The 18,787-nt window shown below is 41.2% G+C and overlaps 1 protein-coding gene across 1 annotated transcript in view; it reads right to left on the bottom strand.

The window, feature by feature from the left end:
* Positions 1-351: 351 nt before the first annotated feature.
* LOC144509307 (serine incorporator 1-like) overlaps positions 352-18,787 on the bottom strand; it is a 36,869-nt gene continuing 18,433 nt past the window's right edge. Inside the window, exons 6-10 of the mRNA XM_078237953.1 lie at positions 18,194-18,363; positions 8,410-8,500; positions 7,888-8,038; positions 4,078-4,290; positions 352-2,999 (exon numbers count right to left, since the gene is read on the bottom strand). Coding sequence (XP_078094079.1) covers positions 2,861-2,999; positions 4,078-4,290; positions 7,888-8,038; positions 8,410-8,500; positions 18,194-18,363 — 764 coding nt within the window. The 3' untranslated portion in view covers positions 352-2,860. The remainder of the gene's footprint in view (positions 3,000-4,077; positions 4,291-7,887; positions 8,039-8,409; positions 8,501-18,193; positions 18,364-18,787) is intronic.

The following is an 18,787-nucleotide window of genomic DNA, read 5'->3' as shown; positions in this document are numbered from 1 at the left end:
TCTAGCTCCACATCTTAGAAATAATCCAAGGAAGAGACTTCAAAGCTCCTGCTTTATTTTTGTGGGTTAATATGCAACCGCTTGACAAGATGGAAGGTAAAAATCATAATACAAAAGGCTGAAGTAAAATGAGAAAAAATCCACAATAAGTTCACTTAATGTCTGAAAAGCGGAGGGTGGACTAGTATTCTGGTGGCTCAGTCATAACTGCTGAGATTATTAACTGAAAATGACAAGATCTTTCCGATTCACTGGCTGCTCAATTAAATCAGGATTTAGTGTTTCCCTTCTTATTGCTCAGAGTTCTAGCTTTCACCAAACTTGGAAAACAAAATCACATGTCAAACTCAATGAAAAGGAAAAAAAAGTCTTTATTGATAAAGTCCCAAGATTTATAATGATACATATGTTACAAATACAACTTTCCACTCAGGAGAGTGAGTGATCAGGCCTACAACAGGTTAAATACGTACATTTCAATTTTCCTAATCATTGATCCTATTCCCAAGAAAAATTCAAAATCCATAAATCATTATTTCCTTGTGACTGTTTTTGAGGAGCCACCTCCTTTAACACTCAGCAGTAATACACTGCAACTAAGCGCTTTGAGAAATGTGCAAGTACCGTGCCAACCCAACTCTTGTTGGCTTCATCATAAAGAAATTACAACATTATTTGGGAACGTGATTCTAAGTGGTGTAATTTCTTGAGACAAATGGTAAACATTTGTACAACTGCTATGCTGACCTCTATGGCTGCAGCACTTAGTGCTCGAATGTCGCATAAAGGATCAGTTTGGGGGAGGCACTGAAAATAATCATTTTCTAAATGGATTTGTCTTCATTAACAGTTGAAATTCACCACGCACAAACATCTTCTGAAATGGGCACAATTGGTATTTTTAAGCTTTGAAAACTCAAATATAAAATTTCCAAGCTTAACATTTTTTGAAAAAAAGTCAAGGAAATTTCAAACAGAGAAATCATAGCTCTGAAATGTAGGTACAATGTTGGATATGAAATTTCAAGCTCACTTTCCATTTTATGAAAAAGGCTTTTAGTTACCTTCCACTTGTCCATGAGAAGGGAGGTTTACTTAAGTACTTAAGAGTTCAATGAAGTAGTAGCAGAGGCTGTAACTCTCTACCGATCCAAAATGTGCTGCATCATACCACAGCGAATTATTAGATCATCACAGACAGTTGTTATTCCAATACAGGCTACATCACTGCCACTGAGGTTTCCTGTTTTATAATGCTCGATTGAAAAAGTAGAAATCGCTGTGTTTGGAAAATAATTCCTTTTATGGGGTGTTTTACTTCAAAACTAAATTGCAACTTCCCCCACAGTTGCTTCCTGATTGTTTCCTTTGATATCTGGAGTAAAGAACATTCCTCTGCTACATCCACATCCAGAGGCAACACTATTAAAATTTTCTACTTGCCAGGACACCCACTAGTTAAAAAAAAAACCCACCAGATACGAAGCACATCCATTTCAACCTCAAAGCTATTCCTAAAAAGACCAACCCTATCCTTTCCCGGTTTTGATTAAGGGAATCAATGTGGGACAAAATAAGATCAATAGAAAATGCCCAAAATGTCATCATCCTGCTGCCCTGTTTTGTTTTTAATGGGACGGCCTAGGCATCAGTCTAACTGGATCTCAGTGCTCACATTGGCAGCATGTAACAATGGCATCAGCAGAAAAGCAGCTTCACTAGAGATAAAAGCCAGCATTCTCTGAAAATAGTTTGTCATTTTTCCATGTCATGTTTTACAAATACAACTCTCGAGCATGTCTTTATCTACTTTTAAAAAACCCTCCATCTTACATTATTCCTATGATTTCTGTTAAAAACACACATACTATAATCACTTCAGCGCTTTGCATTGCTATTTCATTCTTGGGATTTATTTGTAAACGTACTTTGAATCCTCAGGCCCATGTCAAGTCTGTCTGCCACAAAGCAATCCCCTTTCTTAATCCCAGGTCACAGTCCTACCTACAACCTCAAACATCTGAACAGTTCAGTGGAATCCTTAAATAAATACTGAAAGGACACCAATAATCTTTCACCTTTTTAAACTCAATGACATGATGCATATATTTGGTAATATTTTGTGATTACAAATGTTTTTAACCAGCTGGCTAAGCTAGATTTAGATTTCCCTTTTAAAACCTAAGTCGCCTCAATGCACTGCGCATGGGGAGTGAAGACCTTATATAGCTTTCAAACGAAACAGAGTTAGAGGGCAAGAAATAATTGAGAGTAGCTGGTCATGCTTAGCTCTTCTTTCAAAGTATTAGTAACAGCCCTTATATTTCCACTAAAATTTCTTATATGCTCATAATGGAAACTAAAATAAATATGTAACACTGTAGTTACATCTTAGTGCTCCTAGTGGCATCGTAACACCTCCACCCACAGTCGGAGTTAATCACAGCCATGACCATTTTCCATTGGCAGCTGCCATTATATAAAATATGAGCACAGGAAAATATCAGGTTAAACTGACCAGCTATAAGTGCATATATCTGCAAGACTTTGTGGTACATTTATAAATGGCAGCTTCAAAAGCTACTGTCATCAGATAGGATGGGAAAAATATCTAAAATAATAGACGTTCCATTTCAAGAGAATGGGGAAACTGTGTGACAAAAAGTCACAATGCAACACATCAAAGGAAGTCCTAATAGGAAACGACTAGCTCCAAAATGATATTTTTGGAAGTATTGTTTATGGTTCCTATTAATATCTTTCGATAACTTTATTTACAATCAAGGCGTTGGAAAAATTTAGCCCATTGGAGAAAGTGTATAAAAAAGGCACGCATCTGCAAGCAGTGTCAATTTGCTGCTTAGCTGAAGTCACGATTCGACAGTATGAGGGGAGCAACCAGAGTCCACATGTACAACAGGAGTCCAATCCAGCTCGAGGAGATCTTCACCCAGACTGCTGACCAGGCACTCTGCACGGTCGAGAAATCCGAAGTGGGACTAGGAAGACACCACAAGGGTTAAAAAATTAATAAAATTCATACACCTGCCAGTTATTGATCAATGGCAAGACAATGCAATACAATACTGGGCTCCAGTTCTCAAACCATTGCATTCATTGGGCTGTAGGCATGTCTGAAAATCAGCAAGCCAACTGGAAACTGTGGAAAATATGAACCAAAGCAAATCAAGCACATGTGCAAGGGGGTTTCTGAACCCGAGTATAGTATTCTGATCAAACATTCATACACATATGCCTTCCAATATGTGTCATTGAACAGCGAGAGGAAAAAACTCTGGCTGTTTTTTAAAAAATATTTTATAATGTTCCTTTGGCCCAGATCTTCCAAAGCCAAGTAACTCAGCTGTAATATAGAATCTTCAGGTCTGCGCAGCTTTGTGTTATACCAACATGAGAATAGTGACAAGGCCAATTACGAGCCAGTCTATACAGGATAGCACTGAATGGCTTTAGGTAACTGTTCCTTCAAATTTTTGCTCTTTTTCATCTTTCTGGGGAAATACTTAATTTCTGAAGTTGTTTGTCGGTACAGGGCACTCGAGAGAGTAGCGTCTTAGAATCACTGCAGTGCAGGAGGCCATTCGGCCCATCAATGCTGTATCAACTCAGCATCTTACCCAGGCCCACACCGCCACCCACCCAATCCCCATAACCTCTAATTCACCTTACCCACACATCTTGGGACACAAAGACACAGAGGGGCAATTGAGCACGGCCAAACTACCTAACCCACACATCTTTGGAGTGTGGGAGGAAGCCGGAGCACCCAGAGGAAACCCATGCAGACATGGGGAGAAGGTGCAAACTCCACACAGACGGTGACCCCAGGCTGGAATTGAACATAGGTCCCCGGCGCTGTGAGGCAGCAGTGCTAACCACTTTGTCAGCACGCCTCAATTTCTTGAGGAATTAAAACTAAACCACTTTCCATGGACTTCAGCCTACTCTCTGACAATGAAGCCATTCACTTCACCTTGATTTAGCATATAACCCAGCAGATGGCGCCATTGCTATATTTTGTATTGCCTGGTATTGATTTGCTAATGTAATACTCACCGGTACCAGTTGGTAAGTGTCATCATGATATAGAGAGAGGCCAGGAAGAGGCAAAAATGGAAGAAGGAGTAGCTGTAGGTAACTGCATCCTGCTCATTATCCACTGCCCGATGCATACCATCATCAGGGGGAGTAGAGAAGCCACCCATCGACTCTTCACTTTCTTCAGTCATCATTAGTTTGTTAACTTGTGCATTATTGGATGATCGGATACTGCAGGACACAAGGAGAATGCATTGAGAGGGGAAGTTGTTCATGGAATAGTTCGCTGTGTACTTGTTTTTTTTTTAAGCTAAGGCTCATAACCAACTTGTGTTTGGCATATACATCATTTCATTTAACTTGATTTCTTTCTCATTCTCTCCTGAATTTCTTTCTGCTCTGAAGACAACCAACAACTCCTTTAGGTATATTTCACTGCTCTTAATTTCTGATTAAACCCCCGAACTTTAAACTCCAAATGTTCTGGAAAAGGAACTGCTTGGCAAACTCAAGTTCAAGTGTCAGGTATATAGAGTTCTCCAGAGAATGCTTGGCAAGGCAATCATAGAATCCTACAGTGCAGGAGGAAGCCATCCAGCCCATCGAGTCTGCACCGACCATAATCCCACCCAGGCCCTATCCGCATAACCCCATGCATTTACCCTAGCTAGTCCCCCTGACACGAAGGAGCAATTTAGCATGATCAATCCACCTAACCAGCACATCTTTCAGACTGTGGGAAGAAACCGGAGCACCCGGAGGAAACCCACGCAGACACGGGGAGAATGTGCAAACTCCACACAGACAGTGACCCAAACCAGGAATCGAACCCAGGTTCCTGGTGCTGTGAGGCAGCTGTGCTAACACTATGCCACCATGTCTTTAATGGATGCCTTTACTTCACACTCAATTTCCTGTCCACTATACTCAGGTCAATAATAAAAAACAATACGAGAAAGCAAGGGAATAATGTACAAAGAAATTGCTTGCTCTGAGAAAACAGGAGAGTATACTGCACAGCGCAGAGGTCTGGCTGGATCAGGGAACAACATATAGAAAATTGTTGGAGGGGGTGTGTCAAACAAAGAACAGTACAGCACAGGAACAAGCCCTTCGGTCCTCCAAGCCTGCGCCGATCACATTTACCTATCTAACCAACCGCTTATATCCCTCTGTTCCCCGTTTGTTCATATCCCTATCAAGATAAGTCTCAAATGTGGCTAATGTAACTGCCTCAACCATCTCACTTGGCAGTGCATTCCAGGTCCCCACCACCCTGTGTAAAAAAACTTCCCCGCACATTTCTACTGAACCTTTCCCCCCCTACCTTGAACTTGTGCCCCCTTGTAATTGTCATTTCTTCCCTGGGAAAAAGCATCCAACTGTTCACCCTATCTATACCTCTCATCATTTTATAAACTTCTATCAATTGCTCCTCAGCCTCCGTTTTTCCAGGGAGAACAATCCCAGTTTATTCCATCTCTCCTCACAGTAAGTACCCCTCCATACCAGGCAACATCCTGGTACACCTTTTCTGCACTCTCTCCAAAGCCTCCACGTCCTTCTGGTCGTGTGGTGACCAGAATTGGGCACAGTATTCCAAATGTGGCCTGACCAACATTTTATACAACTGTAACATAATTTGCCAACTTTTGTACTCAATGCCCCGACCGATGAAGGCAAGCATGCCGTATGCTTTCTTCACCACCTTTTAAGGATCTGTGGACCTGTACTTCCAGATGTGTGTCTCTCTATGCTCCTGATTGTTCTGCCATTTATTTTACATCTCCCACCTGAATTGGATCTACCAAAATGTATCACCTCGCATTTGTCCAGATTAAATTCCATCTGCCATTTGTCTACCCAATTTTCCAGTCTATCTATATTCTGCTGTACTCTGACAATCTTCTTCACTATCCGCAACTCCGCCAATCTTAGTGTCATCCACAAACTTGCTAATCAGACCAGCTACATTTTCTTCCAAGTCATTTATGTACATTGCAAACAACAGAGGTCCCAGCACTGATCACTGTGGAACACCACTAGTTACAGGCCTCCATTCAGAAAAACACCCTTCTACCACTATCCTCTGTCTTCTATGGCCAAGCCAGTTCTGAATCCATCTAGCTAGTTCACCCCTGATCCCATGAGAATTAATCTTTTGCACCAGCCTGCCATGAGGGACCTTGTCGAATGCCTTACTAAAGTCCATGTAGACAACATCCACAGCCCTTCCCTAGTCAGTCATTTTTGTCACCCCCTCACAATTAACTTAGTGAGACATGACCTCCCACGAACAAAATCATGATCATGCTGTCTGTTGCTAACAAGACCATTCAGTTCCAAATGTATATAAATCCTATTCCTAAGAATCTTCTCTAACAGTTTCCCCACCACTGATGTCAAGCTCACTGGCCTATAATTGCCCGGGTTATCCTTGCTACCCTTCTTAAATAACAGGACAACATTGGCTATCCTCCAATCCTCTGGTACGTCACCAGTGGCCAATGAAGAAACAAAGATTTCTGTTAGAGGCCCAGCAATTTCATCTCTTGTCTCCCTCAGTAATCTGGGATAGATGCCATCTGGCCCTGGGGATTTGCCTATCTTAATGTTTTTTAGTTCACCTAACACTTCCTCTCTCATAATGATGACTTGTTCTAAAGGGTTTACACACTCCTCCAAGACACCATCAATCGACGTGTCCCTCTCCTTTGTGAATACCGATGCAAAGTACTCATGAAGGATCTGACATACTTTCTTTGGTTCTACAGATAATTTCCCTCCTTTGTCCTTAAGTGGACCAACTCTTTCTCTAGCTCCCCTCTTGTTCCTAATATATGTATAAAATGCCTTGGAATTCTCCCTAATCATGTCTGCCAAGGACATTTTGTGACCCCCTTCTTGCTCTCCCAACTCCGTTTGAACCCTTTCCTACTTTCCCTGTATTCTTCAAATGCTTCATCTGTTTTTAAATTGGCTAGACCTCATGTATGCATCCTTTTTCTTTTTGACTAGACTCACAATTTCCCTGATGGGGTCCTGATAGAAAATATTTAACCAATAAGACATTGAACAAATATAAAAAACATCTGTTTCATTTGAATTTTTTTTCTTAAAAGCTCTACATCAACAATTTTCATTGCCAGAATTTGTGCTGAGGGAAGAATACGGAGGGCAACAAATATCATTCCCTCCCCATCCCTAGAGTGGTCATCTACATTACTCCACTACTAACAGGTCTATCTTGTGAGGTGCACTGGTGAGTTTGTCCCCCACTGCCAAGGAAGAGTCCTCAACCAACAGTATTCTACTTGAATGGGAACCAAGAACAGGGAACGGTCTAACAGAGTTGGACAGGGTAGATTCAGAAAGAATGTTCCTGATGGGAGGGGAGCCCCTAGGGGTCATAGTTTGAGGATAAGGGGTAAACCTTTTAGGATTGAGGTGAGGAGAAATTTCTTCACCCAGAGAGTGGTGAATGTGTGTAATTCACTACCGCAGAAAGTAGTTGAGGTCAAAATGTTGTCTGATCTCAAAAAGAAATTAGATACAGCTCTTGGGACTAAAGGGATCAAGGGATTTTGGGGGGGGGGGGGGGGGGGGGGAGAGTGGGGGGAATCAGGATATTGAATATGATCGAGCAGGCTCGAAGGGCCGAATAGCCTACTCCTGCTTCTTGTTTCTATGTTTTGCATCACTAAGTATCTTCCAATCACTTGAGGCCGAGATTCAAATTCCTAACTTGCATACAGAACCTCAAATCAATTTGCATTCTTCAGAATATTTCAGAGGACACACAAAATAGAAGGCATGCAAAATACTGACCTTGCGTAAAGCACACAAAGGAGGAAGATGATCAATCCCACAATGCTCTGGGCATCCCACCACTGAACTACTGAATCGGAGGGCGGAGCTACTGTTGAGTTGCTGGTGGTTTGCTGGACAATGCTCAGTAGACTAGGGTTACATTTTCTTTCTGCGTAGGATGAACAGAAAATACTTTAAAACCCAGTATTCCCCACTTCACGCATGTACAGTGAATAAAATCTTTTCACGCTTTATCACCAAGCTCTCGGAAAGCAAAATTCTCCAGCAATTCTCCAGAATTGCACAAACTGGGGCATTTTGGTTACCACCAATCAGCCTTTGTGGCAGTGTCCAACAGTGCCAAGGTTTACGTTGCTGACTTCTGGATCGAGACTGCCTGGCATCATTTCGGGCTAAAATTAGAAAAAGTGAGACCGGAAAACAATTGCGGAGAAAAAAACCTGTGTTCAAAGTAGATTTAAAGATAGCCCTTTTCTTCATACCACAGAAACTGATATAAAACTGCAGAGTTTCGCTTACCTGGTTCATTAGTCATGGCAGACCAGGTCACGTATATTGTATAGAGAGTAATGATAGAGGCTTGTAGCAAACCTGAATGAGGCTGAGCTTCCTGCAGAAAAAAGGAAAAGGAAAAACTGCGATGAACAAGTAGACAAGCTCCAAATTTTTACATGACTAATTCTACTAATATAAATGCCACATTATGCTTAGAGGAAAAAAAAAGATGGATATGTATATGTTGTCAGAGTTACAGAATTATTTCAACAAAGGAGGATGTTAGGCAGTCCATTGAGCCAATGCTAGCTCTCAACAACGCAATCCATCAGTCTGATTTCCCCCCCCCCACCCCGCCTTACATTCTATACCTGCAGTTTGCACGTTCATCTACCCATAGATTGAATTAAATCATGGAGGAAGAGAGTACAAAAGAAAGTACGTTATGCTAAACCTTACAAAACACTGGTTAGGCCTCAGCCGGAGTATTGTGTGGGTGAGACATTTTAGGGAGAACGTGAAGACCCGAGTGGAGGTTGCAGAAACAACTTCCTGAACAGCTTCATGAAATAACTTCAGTTATTTGAGAGACTGGAAAAGTTCAGGTTGCTCTGCAGAAAGCAGAGAAAGTTGATCACGAACCATTCTGACAGTTCTCCATATTTATTTTGCAGAGGTAAGTGGCCAGTGGACACAGATTGATGGTGTTGGCCAAAGAATCGGAAGTGACACCTGGAAACTTGTTTTTTTTTTGGCACAGAGGGTTGTTGTGATCTGGAATTCACAGCCTGGAAAGGGTGTTGGAAGCAGGTTTTATTGTAATATTCAAGAATAAATTGGATAGCACTTGTTCTTGAATATTGCGATAAAATCAATTGAGCAAAAACTGAAATTGAATGGAGTCACAGCACCATGCTTCAGTTAATACAAAGGAGGTAGATTTGCACTGGTCACTAAAGCTCCATCTTCCAAAAACAACATAAATTGATCTGCAATGAACAGCATTTCAGACAGCACTGTATGAACCTACATCTTTTGTTGTGCTCAGAATTATAAACTAACAATCCATCAACTTATTTTTTCCTCATTGAAAGCAAGTCTGCACATACCATTGTAATATACTATCTGTGTGACCTGCTTTATCATCAACAGAAGTCTGATTTAGTTTACAATTCTCAGCATTGCAGTTTTTTTTAAAAAAAAGGTTGTCTGGGAAATTAAATGAACTATTGTGGAGGGAAGTGACAAACTGTTTGCTTTCACATTTTGCAACGACATTTGAAGCAGCATTGGAAAGTCACTGAGCATCTTGGCAGGTTAACAGGCAATGGAAGAATGACTTTCGCCTATTGCACCCCAACCAGTGGCTTAGCTGAACAGACAGTGGTGAGGTGGTGAACCCTTGGGCATTAGAACAGTGAACATTTTTTTGTTTCCAAGTATTTAAGTTGTAAAGCACTTGGGACATCCTGAATTTGTGATAGAGAAAGAAAAGGCTTGCATTTATATAGTGCCTTCACAACCATGGTGTCCCAAAGCACATGCAACAAATAAAGCACTTTTAAAGAGTAGTTACTCTGCTGAGGTAGGAAACACAGCAGCCAATTTGTGCACAGCAAGTTTCCATTGAAAGCAATGTGATCATGACCAGATACTCTTGTTTCTGATTGAGGGATAAATATTGACCTGGACACGCAGGATAACTCCCCTCTTCTTCTTCAAAATAGTGCCACGGGAGTTACTGATGGAGGTAGAAGTGGACTGATTTAATGTTACATCTGAAAGACTAAACTTCCAGCAGTGTGACATTCCTTGGGTACTATACTCTAGGAGTATTGCACTGCTGGAGGCTTAAGGTGAGAGTGCACAGGTTTAAAGTGAGAGGACAGAGATACAAAAAGGTCCAGAGGGGCAATTTTTTCACAGAGAGTGGTGTGTGTCTGGAACGAGCTGCCAGAGGTAGTAGTAGAGGCGGGTACAATTTTGTCTTTTAAAAAGCATTTAGACAGTTACATGGGTAAGATAGGAATAGAGCGATATGGGCCAAATGCGGGCAATTGGGAACAGCTTAGTGGCAAAAACTGGGCGGCATGGACAAGTTGGGCCGACGGGCCTATTTCCATGCTGTAAATCTCTATGACTCTATGCTGAAGTGTCAGCCTAGATTATTACACCCCAGTCCTGGAGTGGACTTGAACATACTTAGTTCTGACCTCATTTTCCTTTGCAGACAGTAACTTCTCTCGCTCTTGGTGCCAGAGTAAAGGACATCACAGAGAGGATGTGATATAGAAGTTGTGCTTGACATCAGCATATATTGAGGTGTCATAGTCAAATTTTCAGGAGCTTGGGAGGAAGTTAAAAAGTATTGTCTCCAAAGATTACTCCCAGTGCCACACGCTAGCGAGAGTAGAAATAGGAGGAGCGGAAGGTCAATGCACAACTTGAAGCACCCTGCAGGAAGGTTTCAGATTCTTGAGGCGTTGGGACCCCCAGTTCTTGGGCAGTAGCCATCTATTTAAGAGGGATGGGTTGCAACCTCAACAGGTCTAGGACTAGTATCCTCACAGGGAGTTGCACTAATGTCGTTGGGAAGGATTAAATTTGCGGGGGACAGATTCTAACATACGGAAGTAGAGAAAAGGAGTACGGTTGCATTAAATGATCAGTAATAGTGGATGATGTAGTTCCACATTAGATAGGAGTGGACTATGGGGAATACATGCACGTATGGAAGGCCACAAAGTTCCTATTAGCTGGTATAAGGACGAAGGGGCACAAATTTAAGGTTTTGCGCAAGAGAATGATAGGGGGTTGGGTGGGAAGAGGGAGGCATTTACTTAGAACTTGCTGGCCACACGGGTGATGGAAGCAGAGACGATCAATGATTTGAAAAGGAAACTGGATGGGCACTTGGGGAAAGAAATTTGCATCGGGATAGAACAAGTGAATGGGACTGACTGGATTGCTCCATGGAGAGCTGGCGTGTCCCAGATGGGCCAAATGTAAGACATGGTATAAATCAAGAAATTCAAGATGCTTGTAACAAGGGATATGCCATAATCATAGGGGTCTTCAATCCACTTCTAACCGGAAAAACTTGATTAGCATAATGCTGCAGAGGATGAATTCCTGGAATACAAAGGAGATGGCTTTCTAGAGCAGTATGTTGAGGCACCAGCTCGAGAACAGGGGGTTTTAAATTTAGTACTGTGCAAAGAGAAAGAGTTAATTAATCTCATTGTAAAGGAGCCTTTAGGAAAAAGGGACCAAAATATGACAAAATTTGACATCAAGTTTGGAAGTGATGTAGTTCAATCCGAAACTAGGATCTTAAATCTAAACAAGGAAGACTACGGGGATTACGAGGGGCAAATTGGCTGACGTAGATTGGGAACCTACATTAAAAGGTATGATGGTAGATCGACAATGGCTGGCATGTAAAGAATTAAACAAACTTACATCCCCTGAGGCGCAAAAACCCAGCAAGAAAGGTGACCCAACCATGGCTCACAAGTGACTTAACTTGCCAAAAAATATTAAGCCCAAGGATTGGGAGCTTTTTAGAATTCAACAAAACAGGACACGGAAAAAGAAAATTAAATTTGTAGGTAACCTCACAAGAAATGTTAGAAACAGACCATAAAAGCTTCGCTCGGTATGTTAAAAGGGAAAAGGCTAGTCAAAACAAATGTGCGCCCTTTACAGGCAGAGACAGCAGAATTTATAACAAGGAAGGAAACAGTAGATTTACTAAATTAATACTGTACTTTTCTTCACGGAGGAACATACCAAAAAACCTCCAAAAATACTAGAGAATCATTGGAATAGCGAGACAAAAATCAGTATCAGGTAAAGAAAATTAATGGGACTGAAAATTAATAAAGTTCCTGGATCTGATGGTCTACATCCCAGAATGTAAAGGAGGTGGCTGTAGAAGTAGTGGATGCATTGGTGGTCATCTTCCAATATTCTATAAATTCCGCAGATTGGAAGGTAGCAAATGTAACCCCACTATTTAAGAAAGGAGGGGGGGGGGGGGGGGGGGGGGGGAGAAAACGTGGAACTATACACCCTGTTAGCCTGAAATCAGTAAAGAAAATGCCAGAATTTATTATGAAGGAGGTGATAACTGGACACTTAGAAAATAATGGCAGCATTGGGCAGGTCAACACGGATTTATAAAAGGGAACTCATGTTACAAACCTGTTGGGAATGTTTTTTTGAGGATGCAGCCAGAATAGATAGGCAGATTCAGTTCTCGGGCCTCAACTTTTCACACTTTACATAAATGACTTGGATGAAAGGGCTGACGGTACAGTTGCTAAATTTGTTGATGACACAAACATAGGTAGTAGAGTAAATGATGAAAGGATGCAAGGAGGGCATAAAGGGACATAGATAGGTGAAGTGAGTGGGCAGAAATTTGGCAAATGGAGAATACCAAGGCAAATGTGAAATTGTTCATTTTGGCAGGAAGAATAAAAAAGCATATTATCTAAATAGTGAAATACTGCAAAGCTTGAGGTGCAGAGGGATCTAGGTGCCTTAATGCACAAATTGCAAAAGGCTAGTATGGAAGTACAACAAGTAATTAGGAAAGCTAATAGAATGGGAGGGGAATGATTATAAAAGTAGGGAAGTTATGCTTTAGTTGTAGAGGGCATTGGCGAGACCTCATTTGGACTACTGTGTACTGTAATGGTCTCCTTATTTAAGATGTAAATGCATTAGCAGTTCGGAGAAGGTTTACTAGACTAAAGGTTAGGTTTGTATCCACAACAGTTTAGAAGAATAAGAGGCAACTTGATCAAAACCTTTAAGATCCTGAGGAGTCTTGACAGGGTAGATGTGGAGAGGATGTTTCCTCATGTTGGAGAATCTAGATAAGGGGTCATTTTTTAAAAACAAGGGGTCATTCATTTAGAGAGATGAGAAGAATTTACTTCTCTCAAGAGGATCATGAATCTCTACAACAGACTTCCTCAAAAGGCAGTGAGTATTTGAATATTTTAAGACAGCAGGATAGATTCTTGATGAAGGGGGCAAAAGATTATTGGTTGACAGGAATGTTCGGTTGAAATTTAAAGCAGATCAGTCACGATCTTATTGAATGGCTGAGCAGGTTCAAGGGGCCAATTCCTGTTCCTAATCTGTATGTATAATATGTTTAAGAGTGGTTGCGTGGTGTTTTGGGATTTTCAGAAGGCTTTTAATAAGCTCCCATATAAGAGATTAGTGAGCAAAATTAGAGCACATAAGATTGGGCGCAAAATACTGGCATGGATCAAGGATTGGTTAATGGACAGAAAACAGTAGAAATAAACAGGTCATTGTAAGATTGGCAAGCTATGACTAGTGGGTACCACAAGGATCAGTGCTTGGACCCCAGATATTCACAATCTATGTCAATGATTTGGATGCAAGTGAAAGTTTGTAATATTTGCAAATTTGCTGATGACAAAACTAGGCGGGAATACAAGTTTTGATGAAGATGTGAAGAAGCTTCAACAGGATTTAGGTAGGCTAAGTGAATGGGCAAGAACATGGCAGATGGAATATATGGTGGATAAAATGTAAAGTTATCAACTTTGGTAGGAAAAACAGAACTGCAGGGTATTTCTTAAATGGTGAGAGATTGTGTAATTGTTGATGATCAAGGGACCTACAAGTCACTGAAAGCTAACCAGTAATTAGGAAAGCAAATTGCATGTTGGTCTTCATTGCAAGAAGATTTGAGTAATTGAGTAAAGAAGTCTTGCTTAAATTGTATAGAGCATTGCATACAGTTTTGCTCCCCTTATCTGGAGGAGGATATAACTGTCATTGAAGGAGTGAAATTAAGGTTAATCAGACTGATCTGCGGAACAGTCTATGAGAAAAGATTGAAGAAACTGGGCCTATATTCGAATTCTAGAGTTTAGAAGAACGAGAGGTGAACTCGTTGAAGCATACAAAATTTTCCCCATGCTTGACAGGTTAGATGCCGGAAGACGTTTCCTCTGGCTGAGGTGCCTAGAAACAGGGGACACAGTCTCAGAATTAGGTGGTAATTCGGGACTTTAATGCGGAGGAATTGCTTCGCTCAGAGGGTGGCGAATCTTTGGAATTCTCTGTTCAGAGGGCTGTGGAGACTCAGTAATTGAATATGTTCAAGACAGAGATTGATAGTTTTTTTGGATATCAAAGATTTCAACGGATATAGAGACAAGGCAGAAAAATGCCATTAACATTGAAGATTAGCCATGACCTAGTTGAACAGCAGAGCAGACTCGAGGGGCCAAATTGCCTTCTCCTGCTCCTATTTCCTATGTGCCCACCTTCCTTCTATGCCATAAATGACTATGTTAAACCTCATGCTATGCTCAGTCTTGTGTTCAGTTTAATGTTTATACACTTAGCATTATCCATAGACCAGATAGCTACTCATTTTAAGAAGGTATTTTATGCAATTGTGCAGAATTTACTCAGCTGGTTGAGTGATGTACATTACAGATCAAACAGCGCTTAAAAGATACATAGAAAGAGAGGGGTTTGATTTTTTAACATTCAGATTTATTTTTCACCCAAACCCAGAGATAAGATACAATGCACAGCTTTACATGGGACAGAGTGTAAGAGGAAGCAGACAGATTTTTAACATGTGAGGGTGAACATACTTTTCAATATTATTACAGAAGAGTATGAAATTGGATGTAAGCTAAAAAAAAAAGAGCTTTATACTCATGAGGAATGTTTACATGAGGAAATAGAACAACTTTCCATTTTACGGATCTAATGCCAGTGTAGTGCACTTCAAAGTCTGATATAGTACAATGGAAACATAACAAAGTTTGATCCAGGCTACCCAACAATATGCCCCAGCATCATTCTCTGCGTGATACCATTCCACATCTTGACAGTCTCTTAAGAGAGCAAACAATGGCTGACAGATTCATGCCAGGTTGCATCAAGTCAAGAGTTTTGGGCTTCAGCTCCATAATCACTGAGAACAGAGTTCACTTCCAATCATACTGGTTTGCTCAAATTGCTTTTGACTCCGAAGCCTGTATCTGATTTTCAAACAGGAACTAAAGCTTTGGCCTAACTGTAGACAGTGATTTTTCTATTGTTGCAATCTATCCAATTCAACTCTTGTTCTGTTGATTTCAGAGATTACAATCCTTTGGTTCCAAGAACAATCAGAATCATGAGCTTTGCGCCGCATGGCTTATGCCATGCTTTTTCTTATTATTTTAACTTCATTTACAGAACGTGGGTGTCACTGGCTAGGCCGGCATTCATTACCTACATCCTGTTGCCCTTCAGAAGGTGATGGTGAGCTGATTTCTTGAACCGCTGCAGTCCCTGAAGTGTAGGGTCACCCATGGCTGTTAGGGAGGGAATTCCAGGATTTTCACAAAATGGAAGTGAAGGATATATTTCCAAGTCAGGATGGTGAGTGACTAGGAGGGGAACCTCCAGGTGGTGGTGTTCCCAGATATCTGCTGCTCTTGTCCTTCTAGATGGTAGTGATTGTGGGTTTGGAAGGTGCTACCTAAGGAATCTTGGAGAGTTCCTGCCATGCATCGTGTAGATGGTACACACTGCTGCCACTGTGCATGTTCTGATCAAAACTGTAATGAGGACAGGAGCTGAGTGACTCTGACGGAACCCAAACTGAGTGTCCAGGAGCAGATTATTGCTGAGTAAGTGCTGCTTGATATTGCTATTGATTACCCCTTCTATCACTTTTCTGATGATCAAGCATAGACTGATGGGGCGCTAATTGGCTGGGTTGGATTTGTCCTGGCTCATGACTACAGGACATACCTGGGCAATTTTCCACATTGCTGGATAGATGCCAGTGTTGCAGCTGTAATAGAACGGCTTGGCTAGGGGCTCAGCAAATTCTGGAGCACAAGCCTTCAGTACTATTGCTGGAATATTGACAGGGCCCATAGCCTCTGCAGTATCCAGTGCCTTCAGCCATTTCTTGATATCACGTGAATAAATTGAATTGGTTGAAGACTAGCTCTGTGATGCTGGGGACCTCTGGAGGAGGCCGAGATAGATCATCCACATTATTGCAAATACTTCAGCCTTATCTTTTGCACAGATGTGCTGGGCTCCTCCAGCATTGAGGATGGAGATATTTGTGGAGCCTCCCCTTGCACCGAGTTGTTTACTTGTCCCCCCACCATTCAAGACTGGATGTGGAAAGGCTGCAGAACTTAGATCAGATCTGTTGGTTGTGGAATTGCTTAGCTCTATCTATTACTGGCTGCTTATGCTGTTTGGCACTCTAGTCCCATGTTCTACCTTCTCCAGGTTGACACCTCATTTTTAGGTATGTGCATTTACTAGATTGGTTTTGTGAATTTTCTCTATGCTTTTTATCCATCTTAAATTGGCACCTCATACTAATTAATGCAATTCTGTAAGCAGATATTAAGATCTGTATATTTATTGATACTTCATAAAAATCCAATGAAAAGATAGGCTTTAAAAAAATAACTTTCATGTGTATCCTATATAGAAAAATATTCCTATTTCAATTCAAACTTGTACTTGAATGAACATGATGTGGAGTTGCCAGCGTTGGACTGGGGTGGGCACAGTAAGAAGTCTCACAACACCAGGTTAAAGTCCAACAGATTTATTTGGTGTCACGAGCTTTTGGAGCACTGCTCCTTCCTCAGGTGAGTGGAGAGTTGGGTTCACAAACAGGGCATATATCGACAAAGACTCAATTGCAAGATAATGGTTGGAATGCAAGTCTTTACAGGTAATGAATGAACAAGATTCCAAGTAAAATTACTTTAGCCCTCTAATTCAGCTGCCAGAGATGCAAATGCCTCTCCTGAATTTGGGTATGGCATCAAAGATCCCAGCTGTCCTCTGTACTGTGGCTATTGCCTATTCTTATATGCCAAGATCGCAGCTATAGATATGAAACCATTGATGGATCACAGCCAAACCCACACCTGTCAAACACTCAGGCATTTTCCAATATGGATTTCTGGACAGTGATTATCAGTGGAAAACATGGCTGACTGTCCGTGGGAGGCAGCGGCCAGTTGTAGCAGCCAGCTGATATCAGCTATCTTAGCACAGGTCAGACTCAAACCAGCAACCTTGCTGGTCTCAGAACAAAAATAAATCTGGAAAAACACAGCAAATCAGGTCGATGACCTTTCATCAGAACTGAAGTTAGAAATTCAAGGGTTTTTAAAGAAATGGCAGGGAGGAAGGGGGTAAGGAAGAACAAAGGAGGAGGTCAGGCGAGGAGAGATTAAATAACAAAAGATTTAATAATGCAACAGCCAAAGATAGTGGCAATGGGTATAGTAAAGAAACAAAGGTTGTATCCATAGATAAAAGCAAAATACTGCGGATGGTGGGTTGTATCCAAATGAGACAGGAATTGTTCTACTCTTTATTTATCTCTTCATATTGCATTCAGATGTATTTTCATGAAACATTAACTCTGTTTCTCTCCACAGATGCTGCCAAGCCTGACGAATTTTTCCAGATTTTTGTTGTTATTTCAGACTTCCAACAACCACAGTATTTGGCTTTTGTCCTTCCTGGCCAGATGATTTAGTGGCATACCAAACAATGCATTCACCCACAAGGGAACCAAGTACATGTTTTGATCTCTGTTGTAACAAAGAATCAAGGATCTTCAACTTTACAACATTTTCCAGTCCAAAGTCAGAAAACCATACTGTAGGACAGCTGGTGCACTTTTAACAACTTGCGTGGAGATTTATTTATGTAGCAATTACTTGGATCATACTCACAAACTCATCAGTCATGTTCTTACCTGAACCTTTGGCAGGATGGACACAACAGAGACAATGGCGCAAAAGATGAGGTTCAGACTGATGAAGACCTTATTTGCTGTACAGTCATCAGGCTGTGTATAAAAAACGTACAATGCTGCAATTGCAGCAATTGAGAGGAGGTAGTTTATGACTGTACAGGTGAGTAAGGCTGTAAAATAGGAGGGAAGACAGTGTAAAAATGGTTAAATTAATTTCTGAATTAATGTTAATCAATTATAAGTCCCAAGGTCTTTCACAGGAGCATTAGAATGGCACCAAGCCACAAAGATACAATCAGATAACCTTGGGCAAAGAGGTAGGTGTTAAGAAATGTCTCAAAGGAGAAACGTGAGGTAAATAAGTGGAAAGGTGTAGGGAGAAAATTCCAGAACTTGGGGCTGAGGCAACTGAAGGTATGGCCCACCAATGATGGATCAATACAATTGGGAATACGCAAAAAGCCAGAGCTAGAGAAGTGCAGATACTTTGGATGGTTGTGGGGTAGAAGGGGATTTTGGAGACAGTGAGGGTCAAGTCCATGGAGGAATTTGAAAACAAGGATGAGAATCTTCAAAGCAAGAAGTTGCTTGATT

This window comes from Mustelus asterias, chromosome 21 (assembly GCF_964213995.1).
Source record: "Mustelus asterias chromosome 21, sMusAst1.hap1.1, whole genome shotgun sequence".
Lineage (NCBI taxonomy): Eukaryota > Metazoa > Chordata > Chondrichthyes > Carcharhiniformes > Triakidae > Mustelus > Mustelus asterias.
The sequence above is the reverse complement of the archived record's forward strand: the minus strand, read 5'-3'. Positions and strand labels throughout refer to the sequence as shown.